The sequence below is a fragment of the Pelobates fuscus genome, chromosome 12 (assembly GCF_036172605.1).
Source record: "Pelobates fuscus isolate aPelFus1 chromosome 12, aPelFus1.pri, whole genome shotgun sequence".
NCBI lineage: Eukaryota > Metazoa > Chordata > Amphibia > Anura > Pelobatidae > Pelobates > Pelobates fuscus.
In genome coordinates this window covers 104,971,441-104,993,141 of record NC_086328.1, presented here as the reverse complement: position 1 = coordinate 104,993,141, position 21,701 = coordinate 104,971,441, and the positions used below count along the sequence as shown (strand labels likewise).

General features: G+C 42.5%; 1 protein-coding gene across 1 annotated transcript; it reads left to right on the top strand.

Moving 5' to 3' along the window:
• Positions 1 to 664: 664 nt before the first annotated feature.
• Positions 665 to 21,153, top strand: TMEM41B (transmembrane protein 41B). Its single transcript, XM_063438394.1, has 7 exons — positions 665 to 850; positions 10,646 to 10,763; positions 10,975 to 11,103; positions 15,285 to 15,378; positions 15,608 to 15,712; positions 18,783 to 18,921; positions 19,756 to 21,153. The coding sequence occupies exons 1-7, from the start codon at positions 775 to 777 to the stop codon at positions 19,923 to 19,925; spliced, it is 831 nt and encodes a 276-aa protein (XP_063294464.1). The 5' UTR covers positions 665 to 774; the 3' UTR covers positions 19,926 to 21,153.
• The last annotated feature ends 548 nt before the right edge of the window (positions 21,154 to 21,701 follow it).

The window sequence follows — 21,701 nt, the reverse complement described above, 5'->3', positions numbered from 1 at the left end:
ACCCAATGCTGGGCTGCACTGTATACCCCCCCCATTAGTTACCCCCTGAAGAGCTGCGCTGTACGCCCCATTAGTTACCCCCTGAAGAGCTGCACTGTATGCCCCATTAGTTACCCCCTGAAGAGCTGCGCTGTACGCCCCATTAGTTACCCCCTGAAGAGCTGCGCTGTATGCCCCATTAGTTACCCCCTGAAGGGCTGCGCTGTACGCCCCATTAGTTACCCCCTGAAGAGCTGCGCTGTATGCCCCATTAGTTACCCCCTGAAGAGCTGCGCTGTATGCCCCATTAGTTACCCCCTGAAGAGCTGCGCTGTATGCCCCATTAGTTACCCCCTGAAGAGCTGCGCTGTATGCCCCATTAGTTACCCCCTACAGTGCTGCGCTGTAACCCCCCTCAAATACCCAATGCTGGGCTGCACTGTATACCCACTAAGCTACTCCCTGCTGAGCTGCACTGTTACCCCCCTCAGTACTGCCTGTAACCCCCCTAAGTTACCCAATGCTGGGCTGCCTGTAACCCCCCTCAGTTACCCCCTGCTGGGCTGCACTGTTCTATGTAGGAGTTCCAGGCAATGACACCATAGAGTGCGTTGCGTTCTAAATGCCAGAGCGGGCGAATTAACCATAGAGCAGTGAGAAAGCGGGCTGTGTTTCCGGTTTCGGACCGCAGTGCGCAGGCGCGGGCCGGCCATCAAAGCGCTCGGAGGCGGAAGTGACCGGCTAATTGAGAGCTGACCCCGAGCCGGTAATCAAACCAACACCGAGCCGGTAACCATGGCCAGACCCCGAGCGGCGGTAGCAGCAACAGCGGCAGCGGCAACCCGTGAGAAACCAGAGCAAAACAACCATGGTGAGAGCAAGAGAAAAATATATAGAAACCCATCAACCCATAGAGAGACATAGAAACCCATCAACCCATAGAGAGACATAGAAACCCATCAACCCATAGAGAGACATAGAAACCCATCAGCCTATAGAGAGACATAGAAACCCATCAACCTATAGAGAGACATAGAAACCCATCAACCTATAGAGAGACATAGAAACCCATCAACCTATAGAGAGACATAGAAACCCATCAACCTAGAGAGAGACCTAGAAACCCATCAACCTAGAGAGAGACCTAGAAACCCATCAACCTTTAGAGAGACCTAGAAACCCATCAACCTAGAGAGAGACCTAGAAACCCATCAACCTAGAGAGAGACCTAGAAACCCATCAACCTAGAGAGAGACCTAGAAACCCATCAACCTAGAGAGAGACCTAGAAACCCATCAACCTAGAGAGAGACCTAGAAACCCATCAACCTAGAGAGAGACCTAGAAACCCATCAACCTAGAGAGAGACCTAGAAACCCATCAACCTAGAGAGAGACCTAGAAACCCATCAACCTAGAGAGAGACCTAGAAACCCATCAACCTAGAGAGAGACCTAGAAACCCATCAACCTAGAGAGAGACCTAGAAACCCATCAACCTAGAGAGAGACCTAGAAACCCATCAACCTAGAGAGAGACCTAGAAACCCATCAACCTAGAGAGAGACCTAGAAACCCATCAACCTAGAGAGAGACCTAGAAACCCATCAACCTAGAGAGAGACCCAGAAACCCATCAACCTAGAGAGAGACCCAGAAACCCATCAACCTAGAGAGAGACCCAGAAACCCATCAACCTAGAGAGAGACCCAGAAACCCATCAACCTAGAGAGAGACCCAGAAACCCATCAACCTAGAGAGAGACCCAGAAACCCATCAACCTAGAGAGAGGCCTAGAAACCCATCAACCTAGAGAGAGGCCTAGAAACCCATCAACCTAGAGAGAGGCCTAGAAACCCATCAACCTAGAGAGAGGCCTAGAAACCCATCAACCTAGAGAGAGGCCTAGAAACCCATCAACCTAGAGAGAGGCCTAGAAACCCATCAACCTAGAGAGAGGCCTAGAAACCCATCGACCTAGAGAGAGGCCTAGAAACCCATCAACCTAGAGAGAGGCCTAGAAACCCATCGACCTAGAGAGAGGCCTAGAAACCCATCGACCTAGAGAGAGGCCTAGAAACCCATCGACCTAGAGAGAGGCCTAGAAACCCATCGACCTAGAGAGAGGCCTAGAAACCCATCGACCTAGAGAGAGGCCTAGAAACCCATCGACCTAGAGAGAGGCCTAGAAACCCATCGACCTAGAGAGAGGCCTAGAAACCCATCGACCTAGAGAGAGGCCTAGAAACCCATCGACCTAGAGAGAGGCCTAGAAACCCATCGACCTAGAGAGAGGCCTAGAAACCCATCGACCTAGAGAGAGGCCTAGAAACCCATCGACCTAGAGAGAGGCCTAGAAACCCATCGACCTAGAGAGAGGCCTAGAAACCCATCGACCTAGAGAGAGGCCTAGAAACCCATCGACCTAGAGAGAGGCCTAGAAACCCATCGACCTAGAGAGAGGCCTAGAAACCCATCGACCTAGAGAGAGGCCTAGAAACCCATCGACCTAGAGAGAGGCCTAGAAACCCATCGACCTAGAGAGAGGCCTAGAAACCCATCGACCTAGAGAGAGGCCTAGAAACCCATCGACCTAGAGAGAGGCCTAGAAACCCATCGACCTAGAGAGAGGCCTAGAAACCCATCGACCTAGAGAGAGGCCTAGAAACCCATCGACCTAGAGAGAGGCCTAGAAACCCATCGACCTAGAGAGAGGCCTAGAAACCCATCGACCTAGAGAGAGGCCTAGAAACCCATCGACCTAGAGAGAGGCCTAGAAACCCATCGACCTAGAGAGAGGCCTAGAAACCCATCGACCTAGAGAGAGGCCTAGAAACCCATCGACCTAGAGAGAGGCCTAGAAACCCATCGACCTAGAGAGAGGCCTAGAAACCCATCGACCTAGAGAGAGGCCTAGAAACCCATCGACCTAGAGAGAGGCCTAGAAACCCATCGACCTAGAGAGAGGCCTAGAAACCCATCGACCTAGAGAGAGGCCTAGAAACCCATCGACCTAGAGAGAGGCCTAGAAACCCATCGACCTAGAGAGAGGCCTAGAAACCCATCGACCTAGAGAGAGGCCTAGAAACCCATCGACCTAGAGAGAGGCCTAGAAACCCATCGACCTAGAGAGAGGCCTAGAAACCCATCGACCTAGAGAGAGGCCTAGAAACCCATCGACCTAGAGAGAGGCCTAGAAACCCATCGACCTAGAGAGAGGCCTAGAAACCCATCAACCTAGAGAGAGGCCTAGAAACCCATCAACCTAGAGAGAGGCCTAGAAACCCATCAACCTAGAGAGAGGCCTAGAAACCCATCAACCTAGAGAGAGGCCTAGAAACCCATCAACCTAGAGAGAGGCTTAGAAACCCATCAACCTAGAGAGAGGCCTAGAAACCCATCAACCTAGAGAGAGGCTTAGAAACCCATCAACCTAGAGAGAGGCTTAGAAACCCATCAACCTAGAGAGAGGCTTAGAAACCCATCAACCTAGAGAGAGGCTTAGAAACCCATCAACCTAGAGAGAGGCCTAGAAACCCATCAACCTAGAGAGAGGCCTAGAAACCCATCAACCTAGAGAGAGGCCTAGAAACCCATCAACCTAGAGAGAGGCCTAGAAACCCATCAACCTAGAGAGAGGCCTAGAAACCCATCAACCTAGAGAGAGACATAGAGGGCAGCACCTCTGCTGCACCTTAGAGGGTGATATGAATAGAGGGAGCAGTGGGAGGGGTGATTCGCCAGACTGTCCACGGTAAGGTGGGAGAGGATTGGCCGCCCTTTTAAAGGGAATTCAAACCCCTCCCACAACTACAGGCCAAGGCCTTACATTTGTAGTCGGGGCACTTGCCGTGATAATAGTGTAACATAGCATATTATAACCAAAAGACATATTCAAATGACACCAGTCGGTTGTGGTGTGCCGGAACCGACAGTGCAGTAGGCCTGTAATAAAAGTGGGCAAAAAGAAGAATACCATACCAAATTAATCATATAACAACAATCGTTTATTCGGACAAGTTACAAAAAAGCTTGTATTACCTCTTACACTGGTTCGGGCTGTAAAGAGTATAGGTGGAGAACTTCTAGCATCCCATAGTCCTGATGATATGAGCTGGAATGTGGTTGGAGGAAGCTGAGAATGCTGCCCCAATGGGGTAGGAGTGTCCTGATGAAAGGTTTGTATTATGCCGAGCCTAGTTAACAGTAAGTGAACACGAAGCATGCCGTAAGATGCTGTACAAATGGGAGCCATGAAGTTCTGATAATGGCTGGAGTGGTTGTATCTGTAAAGTGGTGCAATAAGTATCCAGAACTTTACCGGGCCCCATTGTTTAGAGTAGGTAATAGGGGTATGTTGACCGTATGTGCCATAGGGATAGGTATAGACTGATGTAAAGATAGGTCCTAATGGTCTATGGTGTCTGTGGTTATTATATTCTTAGTGGTAAAGTCATGGGATGTAAGAACCCATAGCATGCTAGAGGTTTGGCTGTTTGATTGTTGTATGGTCATGTGCTCCGCAGGAGCTGAATCTATAGTTGGATAGTGAATGAATATGTCGTGTGGATGAGTAGCCTTTGATATGGCACAGGTGTTTTGGATTTGAATTCCTTTCAGTAGGTCTTTATCAGATAATATAAAAAGGAATCCTGTATTGTTGGGGTGTCGTAGGAGCATGTGGTGTTGGATATCCATAAGATCCCGTTTAATTGTGTTAAATGATTATATAAGTTAAGGTGGCAAAAGAAGTGAACCCCAAAACAGATTCCATAGCAAACATGTCAATAGATTGAACCCCTCTACAGCCTTAGTGAAAATATGTGAACACCCTATCGTACAATTACCTTTTGTCGACTGAAAGTGTAAGGTGAGAAATGTGATGTGCAAGGGTAAACCATACCTTATTCCACGAGCATGTCTCGGAATGGCGGGCCGGTAAGCTAGCCCGGAAGAGGTGGGTAGTGTCTGGCCGAAACCCCGAAACGAAACCGATGAATGTGGTCAGCTGAGACGTATGTGAAACCCGGCATGTGAATACAAGTGATAAAATAGCAAGCAGCTATTCATGTGAGTTTCCTCAATAGTCTCCTTAAGACCAGAGATGAAGATCAGCCCATATGTACAATGGCTAGGTGTATGTGAATAATATCTGACAGAGTGACTGGACCATATTGGTCCCCAGGCTATGGCAGCCATCATGAACGGATATCATATGAAACAAGGTCGGAGTATAGGAGAAGCTGGGTCGGGACTTAACGCCTATGAGCCATGACGCGCAACGCCATACATTCCCTCCGAAGGCCGTCAAACCAGAGTATGCCGCGGCATCGGTCCAAACAAAGGGTGAAATGTCAGAGAGGGTGGAATAAACATGGCTCGCCCTTCCGGTATTCGAGGAAAGTGCCAATAAGTAAATCCAGTGGTTGCATGAGTGTCTAAACATGATATGTCTGTGGTGAGTCGTGGGAATAAAGAGTAGTAATCGGGAAATGAAGGCTCTACCCTGTGGTATGATTCACATGGCAACAATGAGCGAGCCCAGCTGTGAGGGATGGTATTGTAAAAGTGTAACCAATATCGTGATGTTGATGCCAGTGTGGTGAGGTTTTTTAGGAAACTCTATATGGACACAAGGATAATAAAGAGAACAAAACGTGTAACAACCTACCTGAACTAGAACCACCAGCCCCTCCGGAACTGTGACACATAACAGAAAAACATGTAATTTAATCATCATAGTGAGATGAAGGGATAGGGTACTGGCAGGCTAGCTAGAAGCCAAGTGGCGAAGAACTTAGCTAACTTAACGTGACAGATGAGGCCCTACTAATTGCCAAGCGGTGTGAGAGGCGCTAACTATGAGTTGGCCCGAGGGGATTTTGAGGCCACCGAACGTTGTGTTGGCCTCTCGGTGGCAACTAAAGCATAAGATAGAATGGGAGTGACATGGGAGGCCCTCCCTATGCAACCATGCGAGGCGGCTACCTATGATTTGGGCCGAGGGACGTATACCTCCGAGTATGAGGATGGGTGATGGCCTCGCGGGACCACCAACGTATGGATTAAGACCGGAAAACAGAACCTAGTTGGGCAACCTAATTCTCAAAAAGCCAGTGCTACCCTAAATAGAAAGTACAGGGATGTGAAAACGTGCCTGATACAGTTGACAGGACTAGATTACCAGCAGGAAAATAGGAGCGAGGGAGGTATTAGATACGTGCTGTAACCTAGTAAAACGATAAAACGATAAGGGGATTGAGTATCCGTGCGTGTAGATTATGTGAGTGGCCCAGAACGCGGGCCTGAACAGTAAACGGAAAACCTTCCAGAACCTATAGAGAAGTAATGAAAATAATAAAAGGTAGGTGACGGAAATGCAACAGAAAAATACATATGTAACCTGATTATTATAAGTGAGAAGAAAGGACCTGGTACTGGCAGGCTAGCTAAAAGCCAAGCGGCGAAGAATTAAGCTAACTCAACGTGACAGATGAGTCCCTACTAAATGCCAAGCGGCGTGAGAGGCGCTAACTATGCGTTGGCCTGAGGGGATATTTTGAGGCCACCGAACGTTGTGGCGGGGTGTTGGCCTCTCGGTGACAACTAAAGCATAAGATAGAATGGGAGTGACATGGGAGGCCCTCCCTATGCGACAATGCAAGGCGGCTAACTATGATTTGGGCCGAGGGACGTATACCTCTGAGTATGAGGATGGGTGTTGGCCTCGCGGGACCACTAATGTATGGATTAAGACCGGAAAACAGAAACCTAGTTGGGCAACCTAAATCTCGAAAGCCAGTATTATTCTAAATAGAAAAGGTACGGGGTTGTGAAAATGCCTGAAGGGAGCTATTATATTTACCAGAACAACTACATTAAGCTGTAGTTGTTTTGGTGACTATAGTATCCCTTTAAGAGTTAGTCCAGTTTTTGAAGTGTTTAGGAAGGCTGTGTAATTTGTGTGTAGGGAGGTGTGACTAGAGCCGCATAAACAAACATGATTTAACTCCTAAATGGCTGATAATTAGGCAGTGAGACTGTCAGGGGTATGATCTATACTTCAAAACTGCTTCATTAAGCTAAAGTTGTTTTGGTGCCTTTAGTGTCTCTTTAACTTCCCATACCTGTTGGGTTTGCAATTTTGGCAATTTGTAACTTGGCTGATTGTGTTTAACCTGGACAGCAGGCTGGACTCTCTTACTGTTGTTGGAAAATCAACCTAAGCTAGCATAGGGCCCCTTGTGCACCTGATCCTTTATATGCAAACCATTACATGTAGGGGAATTGTTCACTAAAGTGGGAGTTGTAGAAATTACATGTTAATTGTAAATTTTTGGTCAAAATAGCTGGTGATTTAAAAAAACAGGAGTAGATCTGGGTATTTTATTTTTTTTTGCCCAAATTGAGTGGGTTGAGGAATGCTTGGCTAGTTTGTTTAGTTTATATTATCTGAAAATTAGTGAATTCCAAGCAATTCTTAGTTTATTTTATTTTTGTGTATGTCTTTAAATTGCAATTCCCTTTTTGATCTCACACAATTCCTGGTTTGCGAGTAAAGACCATAAACTGTCAGATTTCAGCTGGTATGACTCTTCCCACAGTGACACATGACTGAATGGAATTCAACCTTTCTTGTTAATCTTCCTGTAAGAGGAGGATGTTATCCATTGAGGTCATGACTCACACCGAACCTGCCTCTCTTGTTTTGATTGCAGAGTTATGACACATTTATACAGTGTGTATGGCTAACTAGCTGTAGAGAAGCCCCACTGGACCCCAGATAGGGAGGCCGAGTGGATTTCAAGAAAAATAAAAATATCAATATGTCTGTCTGTGTCAGTGTGTTTGTGTCTGTTTAGGTAGCTGCCCAACTCCAATCGCACTAGAAAGTTATTTTTACTCACCTTTTTTCCGACAACATGGCCGTGGCTGGTCAGTCAGAATGAGCTCCGCTATGGGAGAATATTGCTCATGCCCAGTAAAACAATGTGCCAATTAGCATCTCCTCATAGAGATGCATTGAATGAATGCATCTCTATGGGGAACATTCAGCGCCTCCATACAGAGTGTGGAGACGCTAAACCAAGGACTCTCTATAGCCACCTGAGTGACTGTTGCTAGGCTAATCACTTTTCTATGAAAAGGCAATGTTTACATTGAAAGGTCTGCAGGTACAGGCTATAGACACCAGAACAACTACATTAAAGGGACACTATAGTCACCCAGACCACTTCAGCTCAATGAAGTGGTCTGGGTGCCAGGTCCCTCAGGTGTTTTTTTTTTTTTTTTATTTGACAGTTTTGTATTGAGTCAGCGAAAAGGCAGTTGGGTACAGAAGAGAAAAGGGGAGGGGCGGATACATAACCAAGAGGGTACATTACATTACCATTGTATACACACATGACAATTCTTGTTCGGTAATACATACATTTTTTTTCAATCCTATGCTACTCGTAAGGTTAATGGGGTGCATATCGTCTTGGACCTAGTGGCCGGCTACGGGTTGGCCTGTCTGTACGAGTGGTGCCATGTAGGGTTTGGTCTCAGACCGTGTGCCTCTTATCGTGTCAACGTTGTGCCTTGTCTTGCTGCTCCGCCCACTTCAGGTGTCTGCGCAGGCCCTTACTATTGGCAGGTCAGGCGGGCTTCTGGTTATGGTAGCTTAACTAAGACAGTTTTTTTGGGTCCCTCAGGTTTTAACCCTTCAGATGCAAACATTTCAGTTTAGTAAGCAGCCCTGTCGTTCAGCGTCTCCATGCTCTGCATGGGGACGCTGAATTTTCCTCATTTACTGCATCTCTATGAGGAGATGCTGATTGGCCAAAACCGTGTTTGGCCCCGCCTCCTGCCGATTTTAGCCAATTCAATTCTTTCCCCATGGGAAAGCAATGGATTGGCTAAAAATCTCTAATTCTGATGTCACCAAGGGGGCGGGGCCAGCACGGCACTGGAAATAAGGTGAGTTTTTCATGCTTTTAAAGGGGATTTAGTGGATCACAAGCCACCTTAATGGTGTGTTTTACACTATCGGGTCAGGAATGCATGTTTGTGTTCCTGACCCTGTAGTGTTCCTTTAATGTGTAGATCAGAGGGAGTAAACATTTAGCTGTAGATTTTCAACTTGGATGCTCAGCCAGCCAGAGATACACTTCTTTAGTTTTAGATCACTTCCTGAGTGTCATGGGAAATTTGGTTCCATGGCAATTGGAGAACTCTCTGCTTATTATTCCAGATCCCCATGTGCTAAGCTCTTTAACTTGCCAAGTGCCACATGGTGCTCACCCTGCACTGTAGCTATTTCTGCAATTTAAAGGACCACTATAGTGCCAGGAAAACATACTCGTTTTCCTGGCACTATAGTGCCCTGAGGGTGCCCCCACCCTCAGGGACCCCTCCCGCCGGGCTCTGGGGAGAGGAAAGGGGTTTAAACTTACCTTTCTCCAGCGCTGGGCGGGAGCTCTTCTCCTCCGATCCTCCTCCTCTCCTCCCATTGGGCTGAATGCGCACGCGCGACAGGAGCTGCGCGCGCATTCAGCCGGTTGCATAGGAAAGCATTTACAATGCTTTCCTATGGACGCTTGCGTTCTCTCACTGTGATTTTCACAGTGAGAATCACGCAAGCGCCTCTAGCGGCTGTCAGTGAGACAGCCACTAGAGGATTTGAGGGCTGGATTAACCCATTTATAAACCTGCTATGTTTATAAAAAATGGGTTAACCCTAGCTGGACCTGGCACCCAGACCACTTCATTAAGCTGAAGTGGTCTGGGTGCCTAGAGTGGTCCTTTAAGTAATTGGAAATAGACGTTTATCTATAACAGGATCCAGTTGTAGATATACCCCAAATGAAAACTTACATGCATTTAATTCTTCCTTTTTTTATTTGAGTTATATCTAAATACCAACAACCAAAAAGAAGATGATGTATTACACTCCTGCCAGTATGATTTGAGCCGATCTTGGGAGGCTCATTTCCATGTGAGTTACACCATTGTGTATAATTCACACACCCAAACGCCTTACAATTTTACAATATCAACCTTTTCTCTTTTTCCCAGACATATTTTCCAGTCCCTAATAAAGGGTAGGTGTTTATTTTATTTCACCTCGCACGCTCCACTATTTTGGTTCGTGTCTAATACAGCTTCCTCTTTCGGTTGTTGGTGTGGATTGAGAGAGATCCACCAGTGTAGTATTGTGTGGACTAACACTATTTGACTTATTGTTCCTTAGCGCCTTGATATGCACAGAACACTGCGTGTTTACTTGTATCTAAATACTGCTTGCAAAACCTGCAGTTCTCTTGTCTGCAGCCCTTTCTAGCTCTCTCCTTCTAACCCCGCCCAGACTTTCTGTGGCTGTCCAATCACAAACTTCCCCATGCAGCTCAATGAAAAGTCTTTGCATGGCAGGTGCTCTGGGCAATTGCTGCCTCTTAAGTTTAGTGGAAATACAAGATCTGTCTGCTTCAAACGCCAGGGGGGTGTAACCAGTATAATTTATAAAAGTGTTAATTTCTATTTTTTTTTTGCAAAATGAAAACAAAATGGGGACACTCTTTATGCATAAAGCTTTTTAGCAAGCTACAATGTGTTAGGTGTCTGGAGTGTCCCTTTAACTTGTCTGTAAACATGTAACTATATGTGTAATTTTTTTTCTAATTTATTAAGGAAAAGCTCACCCAGAAGGAGGCTCCACCCGCACATCCCTGCTCATATTGGTGTCCATTTTCCTGTCTGCGGCATTTGTCATGTTCCTGGTTTACAAAAACTTTCCACAGCTTAATGAGTACGTATTCCTGATTTGTTCCAACAACCTGTTCAGTCCTGTTCTTTGCACCATAACTACTAGCTGCGGCTTCTTTTGAGCTGCGGCATTTAGGATGTGCTTTAGTTTATCAGAGAAAAGAATGAGAGAGAGAAAACAAATCCTGTTCCTGTGTTCATACAGAATATGTTGGAGGTTTATGAATAGTTGTCTTCTTTCTTGCTTTCCACAGGGAAGAGCTGGAGATGATCAAAGTCCCTCGGGATATGGACGATGCCAAAGCTCTGGGAAAAGTCCTCTCCAAATATAAGGACACATTTTACGTGGAAGTCTTATTGGCTTATTTTGTTACCTATATCTTGTATCCTTTCTGCTGCTTAGTCATGAGGTCAGGTGTATCCAACAGGTGCTGCTATCTGAGATTACCTGGTCCTGCATAGGTCATCAAATAATTCAGCCGTTCTCACATCAATTTGTGCTGTTGATCCAAAAGAAGGCAAATTGACAGACAAAGCAGTTCATATTAAAAGGCATTTCTCATGGTTTCCATAAAACAGTCATAATTGCGACTTGGCCAGCATTGAGTTCCTGTTTGTTCACAGTGAGCTCCATAACAGTAAGCATAAAACTACCAAAAAATTATCAAACTGGAGAAATCTATTACAACAGGGCCTGTCAGCCAGGATCAATGTAAAGGAGGATTCATGAAAACTGTAAGCTAAAGTGTGTGAATTGTCTTGTATGTGCTGTTCTATCTGTGAGGTCAGAGTGTAGATTTATTTATTAAATAATCTAACGAAAAATATTGATCCATATATAAAACATGTTTTTCCCCTATTCCAAGTTCATTTTAAAAAGGGAATTGTCACTTTAAATTGAATGTATAGGTTAGGAAATATGTATTTATTTTAAAACTTTTTAACAGTGCTGTTTAAAAAAAAAATTATATTTGTTTTCGAAATTCCTTTCCTGTCTAAAATCCGACCTTCCTAGCAGAAGATTTTAATATCTGCAGCTATACTGGTCATCCCCTTTTTGCCCAGCACAAACTTTTTCTTTTTTTTTTTAAGTGCTAGGCAGTGACCAGTTAAATCCTAGAGAAGCATTGTGGACACAGGGACGATGAGATGATATTTGATTGTGTTCATCATAGAACTCTTAAGTAAATATACCCAACCACTTGTGTATCTCTAAAAACATCATTAACTAGTTACAAAAATATATAATGTCCAGGTCTGCAGGCTTTTCTTCAGTTTTTACGTGGGATTCTTATTTTATGTAATTAGAAATACTGGCCGGTGCAATATTTATTCTACCATTGGCTGATTCACAGCATGCAGATAGGGGCTCCCTACACATTGTATGCTGACCATGAAAGTTGGGGTCTAAATTCAACTGCCTTTTTAGGAAATGTGTAGGGAAGCTGGAGTAATTGACAGCCAGGGGAGGTGTGGCTGGAACTGCTTTAAAAAACATTTGATGTTTAAAGGATTACTCAAACCACCGTGACCACTCAGTCCAGCTTGCAGCCCCTGGCACATAATTGCCATTAACTGTTTTAAGTGTTTCAGAGCAGCTGCAAGGGGAAGCTAGTTCTCCACTCCTACATTGTGCTCCCACCTGACTCCCTCAATTGCAAATTGATCTTTTTAAAAAACAACCCTCCGCCTTTATAACTCTCAATGCCAGCCTGCAGCACTCACATGTACTGTGAGCCGGCAGAATAGCCCAATCACAACCTGTGAATGGCCCGCGCATAATCACAGTGATGTCAGGACAGGATGCAGAAAAGCAGCAGGGCATATTGCGCCAGAAAGATCCTCTCAAGAGGGTTATAGTAACTTTTTAAACTCTTGAGCAGAAGTGGTTTCGGAGCTTAAATTGACACTTTAAATTACAATGACTCTTTGCTTATCTTCTTTGTATATAGAAATGGGGCAGTAGTTATAGAGATGATGTTGGCCATTTGTCCTCACATAATCCCTTGACACAATGGTTTGTTAATAAACACCTAAATTATAGTCATCTATTAACTAAACTGAGATTTGCAAATTGATATGGCAGTGCCAGGGTAATTTAATGAACCTGGAACTGCAATCTTTATTCCAGGAAAGCGGTGTTGTGTTTTTTTTTCTCTCCCAGTTTTTCTATATCCCCTTGTCATCGCTCCACAGTTTTTAGTTTAGTGAATAAAGCGTGTAGAGTACTTTGTACAGACTGTGCTATATCAAGAACGTTAATGGTTTTTTTGCGTCCGTTTTGGTGACAATAGATTGTGGAACTGGTTGTATAGGCAGTCCATAGACACAATAATATGCTGATCCCCTCGTGGCTGAATTTAACGCTACTCTTGGTTTCAGACCACTACTTTAGTTTGTGCTGTCCCGTTGGCTGCCTCCCCATTGTTTGCTGATTCTACTAATACTCTGGGTTTAGCACACCGTGCGTGCTGCACGAGAGCAGGAAGCAAAGCATTCATCCATGCTGAAACCACGTCTGCTTGTGTAGCAGAATACTGCAAATGTAAACCTGGTTGTTCTGCACAGATGGCCACACATAATGGGGGATTAATGGATTAACCATCACTACTCCCTAACATACATGCAAACCGATTAATAAATTATTAAAACAGATGGATAGTGCAGCATTAAATCATATTAAGAATGGCTGCAGGCCAGATTTCGAAATCAGATACTTGGTCATTGCGCCCCCTAAAGTGATCTATATAAATTACAGCTCACCACTCTACTCCCTGCAGTACTGCGCTGTCAGCAAACTTTTCTCACTATGTACTGTCTCATAATGATGGATAAGTCAATTACTGGAGCAGCTCTGATCAACAAGTTTCCTTCCAACTTAACTGCAACTACATCTCTCATGATGCTGTGCCAGCCTGTAGTCTTACTAGATACATGGCTAAGGGGTCTCTTTACTAAATGTCTCAAGGATTGAGGTTCCATGGCAGACCCCTTTAAGAAACCGAAACAAGGAAGAAGCTCCAATATAAAACGAAAAACAGACCTCGCTGTACGTCACATATGAATTGTTTAAAGGGACACCCCACTGCCCAAATAAAAATTTGCTGTTTAGTAGATATAGCCCCAAATGAAAACTTGCATGCATTTAATTATGAGGTTGTTTTTTTTCATTGGGGATAAATCTAAAACTGCTTGTAAAAGATGCAGGTACCTTGTCTGCAGCCTATGCAAGCCGGCCCTCTTCTAACCCTGCCCAGACTTTCTGAGGCTGTCCAATCACAGACTTCACAATGCACCTCAATAAGAATTAATTGCAAGGCAGGTGCTTAGGCAATTGCTGCACCTTGAGTTTAGTTCTATTGGGTTAAAGGGATTCTCTAATGCCAGGAAAACAAACCCGTTTTCCTGGCACTTTAGAATCATCATGCAGTGCCCCCCTCTCTCCCTCCTCCCATCCCACTTCTCTAAAGGGGTTAAAACCCCTTCAGTCTCTTAACTTAAATCCAGCGCTGGGTCAGCCGGCAGGGGAGACCTAATGCGCGTCAATGACTGCTCTCGCATTAGGATTTCCCCATAGGAAAGCCTTATTCAATGCTTTCCTAGGGCAGGAGTGGGCAATCTGAGGCCCTCCAGATGTTTTGGACTACATCTCCCATAATGTTCTTAGGACCATAATGCTAGCAAAGCATCAAGGGAGATGTAGTCCAAAACACCTGGTGTGCCGCAGATTGCCAACCCCTGTCCTAGGGGGATTCCGGTGATGCTGGAAGTCCTCATGCATAGCCAAAATTTTCTTGTAGACAGCCACTAAAGGAGGACTTAACCCTGCAAGGTAATTATTGCAGTTACTCAAAAATGAGCTGAAGTGATTTGGGTGCCTACAGTGTCCCTTTAATCCAACCAGGAAGAAACAGATCAGGTTATCTGACAGCCAGGTGGGTATAACAATGTTTGTTTATAAAAGTGTCAATTTCTATTGAAATTCAATAGGGAAAAAATAGAATATACTCTTCACACATAAAGCTTTTCCGCAAACTAAGGTGTCTGGAGTGTACCTTTTAATGTCATGAAGCTTTGATAAAACTGTTTTAGTGTTTGTTGCATTGTCCCTGCATAAATGGTGGTTAGAATGACTTTAGCCAAATAGGTGTATCGCTAAAACTTGTCAAAACCTTGCCAAAATACCTCCAGATACGCTAATCCCTTTACTATGTAGAATAACTGAAACACAAATCAGGGAAAACCAGGTTGCTCAAACAAATGGTTTTATTGTTCAGATAAAAGAAAAAGGTTTTGCGAGAACAGCTTCTTGATATCTTTCTTACGTTAATGTCCAGATAAGTTTTCTTGGGTAAATATATAATATTTTGCTATGTATTTAGCAGATTAGCTAAGCTTTTACTAAAAACAAGGTTCGCCTGTTTGCTTTGTATGTCCAATATATAATTAGAAAAATAGTCCTTTAGAGCAGATCTAGAGTGTACTATTCACTTTTGAATTCCCGCTCCCTATTACTTTTTATTTATAATTTGCACCAATATTTCCTTAACACAAATGCTGTCAGCTTGCAAACCTTTGCCATCCCCGGTTCCATATTTCTAAGCATCCTGTCTGGGTTTCTCTACCCCTTCCCCTTGGCTCTGTTTCTCGTGTGCCTGGTAGGTATATGTGTAACTGCTTATACAGTGTTAAAATGTGTAAGGATGCAATCATTGTATGTTATGGCGTTATGGTTTATGACTCCTTAAAAAAAATAAGGACCAGCTCGAAGTGACATCAATATGAGAGTGCTTTTATGTTAGAAAACTCATTCTAGAGAAAAAAAAAACACCTGAAATCAGTTTGTTTTAATTTATTTTTGACCCATTTCTTCTTTTTTTGCTGCAGTGTTCTGGGCTCGGGGCATCGTTTTGCTATTTGCTTTCCTATCTCGTTGGACGGCCAATTGTCTACAGATACCTGAGTGAGAAGGCAGTGAAATGGTCCCAGCAGGTAATGAAACTATGAGGCCAAGTTATTCATATAGAAACACACACACACACACACACACACACCATTCCTGACTGCATTCTTAACATTCTACACATTCATGTTCTGCTATGTCCAGTCTCTAATCACTGGATGCCACAAATAATTTCTACTGCTTTCAGTTGCATAGGCTGAAAAGAGACCATGAATGCGCCCATGAATTTCAGCTTTTCTCACATCTGTTTTTGCTGTTGATCCCAAAAAAAAAAGGCAACCCAGTTTAGCAGTCAGATCTCTCCTTTGATCAAAAATCTATTACCCCACATATTAAACATTATATACCTGAATATTATGTGTTTGCAAATATCCATCCAGTTACTGTTTAAATATATGTATAGACTCTGGTAGATTCACCTCTTCTGGCAGAGAATTCCACATCCTTATTGTTCTTACAGTAAAAACCCTTCCCTTTGCCTTAGACTAAATCTCCATTCTTCCAGTCTAAATGTGTGACCTTGTGTCCTATGTATAGTCCTATTTATGAATAGATTTCCAGACTATGGTTTGTATTGGCCCTGAATATATTTGTATAATGCCCCTCTGAGGCACTGTTTTTCTAAACTAAAGATATTTCAATTTGTTAATTTTTCTTCATAACTAACATGTCTGTTGTTCATTTTGTAGCCTGCCTCTGCCATAATATCCTTCTTTAGAACAGGTGTGGATTTACCATTGATTTATAAAGTGGGAAAATAATATTTTGATCCCAAGTCTTAATGCCCATATTTATACTTAACAATACCTTACTGGCCTTTGCAACTGCAGCTTGACATTGCACATTGTTGCCTAGCTTGTTGTCTATAGTAATTCCCAAATCCTTCTCATGTGTTGCTATCGCCAGTTCACTACTGTTAAGGGTGTAAGTTACTTATGCATTCTTTACCTTTACACACCTCTTACCACTTTTGTCTGGCTTGAAATTTTTATCATTGACAACTACTCTATCTTTAAGCCAATGTTCTACCAAAGAACAAAAATTTTCATCTAGACCAATTTCTTTTCGAATGCCTTGGCATTAACCAAGAAGATCACATCCACTACAACACCCTGATCTATACTTCTACTTACTTCTTCATAGAATGCAATTAAAGGACCACTATAGGCACCCAGACCACTTCAGCTCAGTGAAGTGGTCTGGGTGCCAGGTCCCTCTAGTGTTAACCCTGCAGCTGAAAGCATAGCAGTTTCAGATAAACTGCTATGTTTCACTGAGGGTTATTCCAGCCTCTTGTGGCTGAATATCACAGTGAGAAGACGCTGGACGTCTATAGGAAAGCATTGAGTAATGCTTTCCTATGGGCGGTTTGAATGCGCACGCAAGTTTTTTGTACCTGGCACTGTAGTGCTCCTTTAAGCTCACAGGTCTATAATTTCCATAACTTTGGATGAGCAGTAACACAATGTCTGTTATTTAAGGATACTGGACGAGTTCATAACATAAACTGAACTCTAAGCCAAAATAACTCCATTAAGCACATTAAAAAGTTGTTGGCTATATCATTGCTGTTAGTAATATATTTTACATGTAACCAATGTCACAAAACAATGTAACATGTCTCACCTTTATATCACACTGAGACACCGTAACATTCTGTCTGAAATCCATGCTGCATACTTTGTACATGGCTAGCCTGCTGTGCACATTCAGTCTCAAAAATCTCAATCTTCAAAAATCTAGGTACAAAAGCTTTTAAAAGCTGCCTTATCGTCGAAACATGCGTCAGGGCTTGAGATTGTCCCAGTCCTCCATTCCTCTCTTTGATTAACTTTTAGATTTTGGGAATTCGATTCTGCTACACTTTATTTCATTTAAGTGAGGTTTTTTTCTGAGGCTGGGGATTTTTTGCCGTTAATACCATTACGGCAGGCGCTAATATAGCGCATATATACTGCAAGTGAATGCAGACATCCGACTCTATTTATATTTCATTTGCCTTGCAGGGGAGTTTGTTAATCTATTAGCTAGTATCAGCTAGTTATCTTAGCGGTTTATCAAGGAGATAGGTGCCCTTGAAGGCACAGATATATCGACAGGGATTTTTTGTAACATCCTACAATTTCAGTTTTTTTCATATTAGCAGACCGTGTTCCATTTATTTTTGGTATCTTATCTAGTCATTCATTATATTGATACTGTTCACTAATCTCCCCTTATCTCTTTAATATATCTCCTCTCTGTATTTCACTTTATATATGTTTATTTTGCAACATCAGCCAGCACTAACAGTTCCTGTCAGTACGACAGCTCGATCTATATGACAGGTGCTCTTGTAGGCATATATATATCTGCAGAGATTAGCTCTGCAGTTTCAACCAGCCTATATATTGTATATTTGGCAATATACCATATAATAAGCGACCGAGTAAGGCAGATATCTTTTTTTTTTTTTTCTGCTTTATTTTGCTAATCAATCTTTGAACACTAAGTAGCACTAATAGATTCTCTAGCTTTGCCTACAGTTCAGGCAAGGTTTGAAGCAAGCAGACAGACTGGACGTAATTTATTTATTCTGTCTAGCTCTATCATGACTAGCACTGTAGAGTGCATGCTACTTCAATCAGTGCTGGGCTTGTTACGTACAAGTTGCTACAGTCATTGTAGATTGCAACATTTTCGAGCGATTTATCCAGCCACATCTAGCAGTAATTACACCTCTATACTTAGAGCTAGACACTGACATTTTTATTCTGCCTGTCTGCATTGACATTTCTATCAGTGTCAACCAATTTAATACTTTTTTAACTCCACATACTATCTCTATATAATCCATATATATATGGGCTTTCTGAGAGTACGTTTTTACATTACACACTATTTACTGATTTTTTTTCTGATTAAAAGTTATGTTTTAACTATCTCCATTCAGGACAGTGTTTCTTTCCTCTTGTTCCAAGAAAAGATTGGTTTTGAAAGGGCACTTTTCAGATTTCGTTAATTCATGCCTACTTGCATTGTTTGGGCCTTTATTGAGCTGACCTCGTAACCTAGACAATTTCTATTAATAACACATTTATTTTTCTCCCCTCTCAACAGGTTGATCGACATCGAGCACATCTGATTAATTATATGATATTCCTGCGAATAACACCATTTCTTCCGAACTGGTTCATAAACATCACGTCTCCCATCATTAACGTCCCTCTCAAAGTTTTCTTCTGGGGAACGTTTTTAGGTGAGATTCTGTACTGGTGCTTGAACTCCACCTAGTGGAAAGGAGATGACATTACCTGCTTGGGGCCATGTTATTTCAGTTATAAATAGCAGCAGCAACACAGCTCTATAAATAGAAATGTCAAGAGCGCATTGTGTAGGAGAAACAGATAATAAAGGCTTATTAAATCCAGTGAGTGTTAAAAATAACAAGAGAGGCTGTTATTTCAACGTAATCTAAGCTTCTGAAAGGGGGAGCAAGTCATGAGTTGAACCAGTGTGTGTGTTTTTTTTCCCCTTTTCTATCTTTGTTGCAAACTGTTATAATCCGTTGTAATACTGATACATATTTGCTCTTTGGGGTATTTTAGTGCAATTCGTGGGAAGGCCAGATACCTAGGAGGTTTATTCACGAAATTGTGATTTGAAAAACAAATTGCAAAAACTGGAAATGTTAATTTGTCCGCAGCATGGGTATTTCAGCCCGAATTTGGAGATTGAGTTTTCAGATTATCACATTTCTCCTTTAAATGATCCCATTAATGAGCTTCTCGGGTTGTATTTTGACACTGTGCTCTTTATCGATCTGCTCTTAAAGCATTCCTTCAATTTCTCAGTGCTCAGCCCCCACCCAGTCTTGTTTACCCAGAGTACCCATATGCAATCTCAGTTCAGTCTTAGCCAGTCATTGTGAAGCTTGTTAACTCCCTCGGCAGTCTCGTGCCAGAATGTCCCCCAACTTTCTCCCAGTGATTCCAGCTTTCTGTAATAGTCTTGCGCGCCAAAGTAATTTGCTAAATCTCATTATTTTTGCAGTTTTCTAGAGGATTTCTGATAATGATTTTCTTTCTGGCAGGTGTGGCTCCTCCTTCTTTTGTGGCTATAAAAGCAGGGACCACATTGTACCAACTAACCACAGCAGGCGAGGCTGTGTCTTGGAATTCGGTAATCATTCTCATGGTCCTGGCTTTGCTCTCTATCCTGCCCGCCATCTTCCAGAACAAACTAAAGAAGAAGTTTGAATGAATCCACGGCTTTCCGAAATATCTTTCTAGGACATTGTGCACAACTTCACACCCTCTGATGTCTGACATCTCGACAACAATGCAACTTTTATACTAAAGACTAGCTTCTTCAGCCTAATATAAGATTAAAATATATTTTATTTTCAACAGTGTTCTATAGTTTTACCAGCCAAACGATTTCTTTTTGTGTTTTTTTACGTACGGTTTTAGCTTCCCGGAAACTGTGAACAGCATGTGGGTTGTATACTCAAACATGACCGTTCGGTAAAAACTGTCAATGCACACTTGAGAAGCTTCTCGGTCAATCTATATATAAAGTTTAACTTCTTTGTGTAAATTGTGCCTCACTTCAGAGACTGATGGCAAATCCAGGGCCAAGCGAGCCTTGGTTATTTCTTAATTCTTGGCTGCTAATGATATTTATATCTATAGTGTGTGACAATAGGAACTAAAGTGGAATATTTAATCCATGAATCAGTAATGCACTGAATCTGTGCCTCTGTGTATAGCACTATATACATTACAGCACTGTACATAATACAGGAAAACTGAACTTTGTAAAAACCTGTGTAATAAGTAGTGAAATATTGAATGCTTTATAGTGATTCTAAGAATAACATTACGGCAAAATCTGGTTTAATGTACATTGATTCACTGAGGTCTGTCACTAAACAGTGAACTCGGTTGGAACGTTTTTACAAGACTTTGATCTTAATTTTTCAACCGCTTTGCAAGCTCACAACCAACCGTTTACTGAAGAAGTCTCAAAGAGAATGGAATTTAGGCCAGTAAGTCTAATGACTGAGAGCGCATCCGGTTTAATATTGCACATCCGAACGAAAACATCAGTGACATGAAATGTAAAGCTATTGAGCTATTCTAGATTTTAACTGGTTATTCCTCACATGGAGTTTGTCTTAATTCATTTATTGATATAAATCTATTCTGTCGGACCTGTATTTATGCAAAAGTTAATATTTTAATTTATAATTTATTTGTGGTATATGTTAAAAACCTTGATTCAAATTGTTCATACGGTGACCAGTTTATTTACTAATTCTTGATAACAGTGTTCCTGCGCAGAAACTCATCTTGCGCACTTACTAAATTCCTGTCTTTTCACCATATGACTGCAATATGTTTTGCAGACCTAATTTCTTATATGTGCATTAATCATTTGTACTTCTTTTTTTTTTTTTTATTAATCCAGAGTTATAGTCCACCTGTTCTAATGTGAGTGTAAATCGGGTCCTTCTCTCTTTACGTAAAATATATATATATTTTTTTTAATTTACAGTTTTGTAAATTTTATGTTGCTACAAATGATTTACATCTTGCTGTTTTTGTTTTTAGTTTTTTTGCTCCTGTTCTCCCTTTTAACAATTCGAAATGAATATTTACATAAAACAATCTCTTTACATGTCTCAATTTATCTAATCGTTTATCTTTAATGTTGGATTCATATAATTTTGTTTAAAGGACCACTATAGTCACCCAGACCACTTGAGCTCAATGAAGTGGTCTGGGTGCCAGGTCCCCCAGGTTTTAACCCTTCAGATGTAAACATAGCAGTTTCAGAGAATCTGCTATGTTTACATTGCAGGGTTCATCCAGCCTCTAGTGGCTGTCTTCCTGACAGCCGCTAGAGGCGCTTCCGCAACGCTGAATGCGAAAATCGCATTCAGCGTGCAGAACTTCCATAGGAAAGCATTGAGAAATGCTTTCCTATGTGTGCTTTGCATGTGCATTCCGCTCCACTCGGGAGCTAAAGTCGGAG

What these genes read in the sequence shown, in the direction of transcription:
- TMEM41B (XM_063438394.1), top strand. Translation starts at nt 775, where the DNA reads ATGGCCAGACCCCGAGCGGCGGTAGCAGCAACAGCGGCAGCGGCAACC. An exon ending in ACCAGAGCAAAACAACCATG is followed by an intron (nt 851 to 10,645) that starts GTGAGAGCAAGA and finishes TAATTTATTAAG; the next exon opens with GAAAAGCTCACCCAGAAGGA. An exon ending in AACTTTCCACAGCTTAATGA is followed by an intron (nt 10,764 to 10,974) that starts GTACGTATTCCT and finishes TGCTTTCCACAG; the next exon opens with GGAAGAGCTGGAGATGATCA.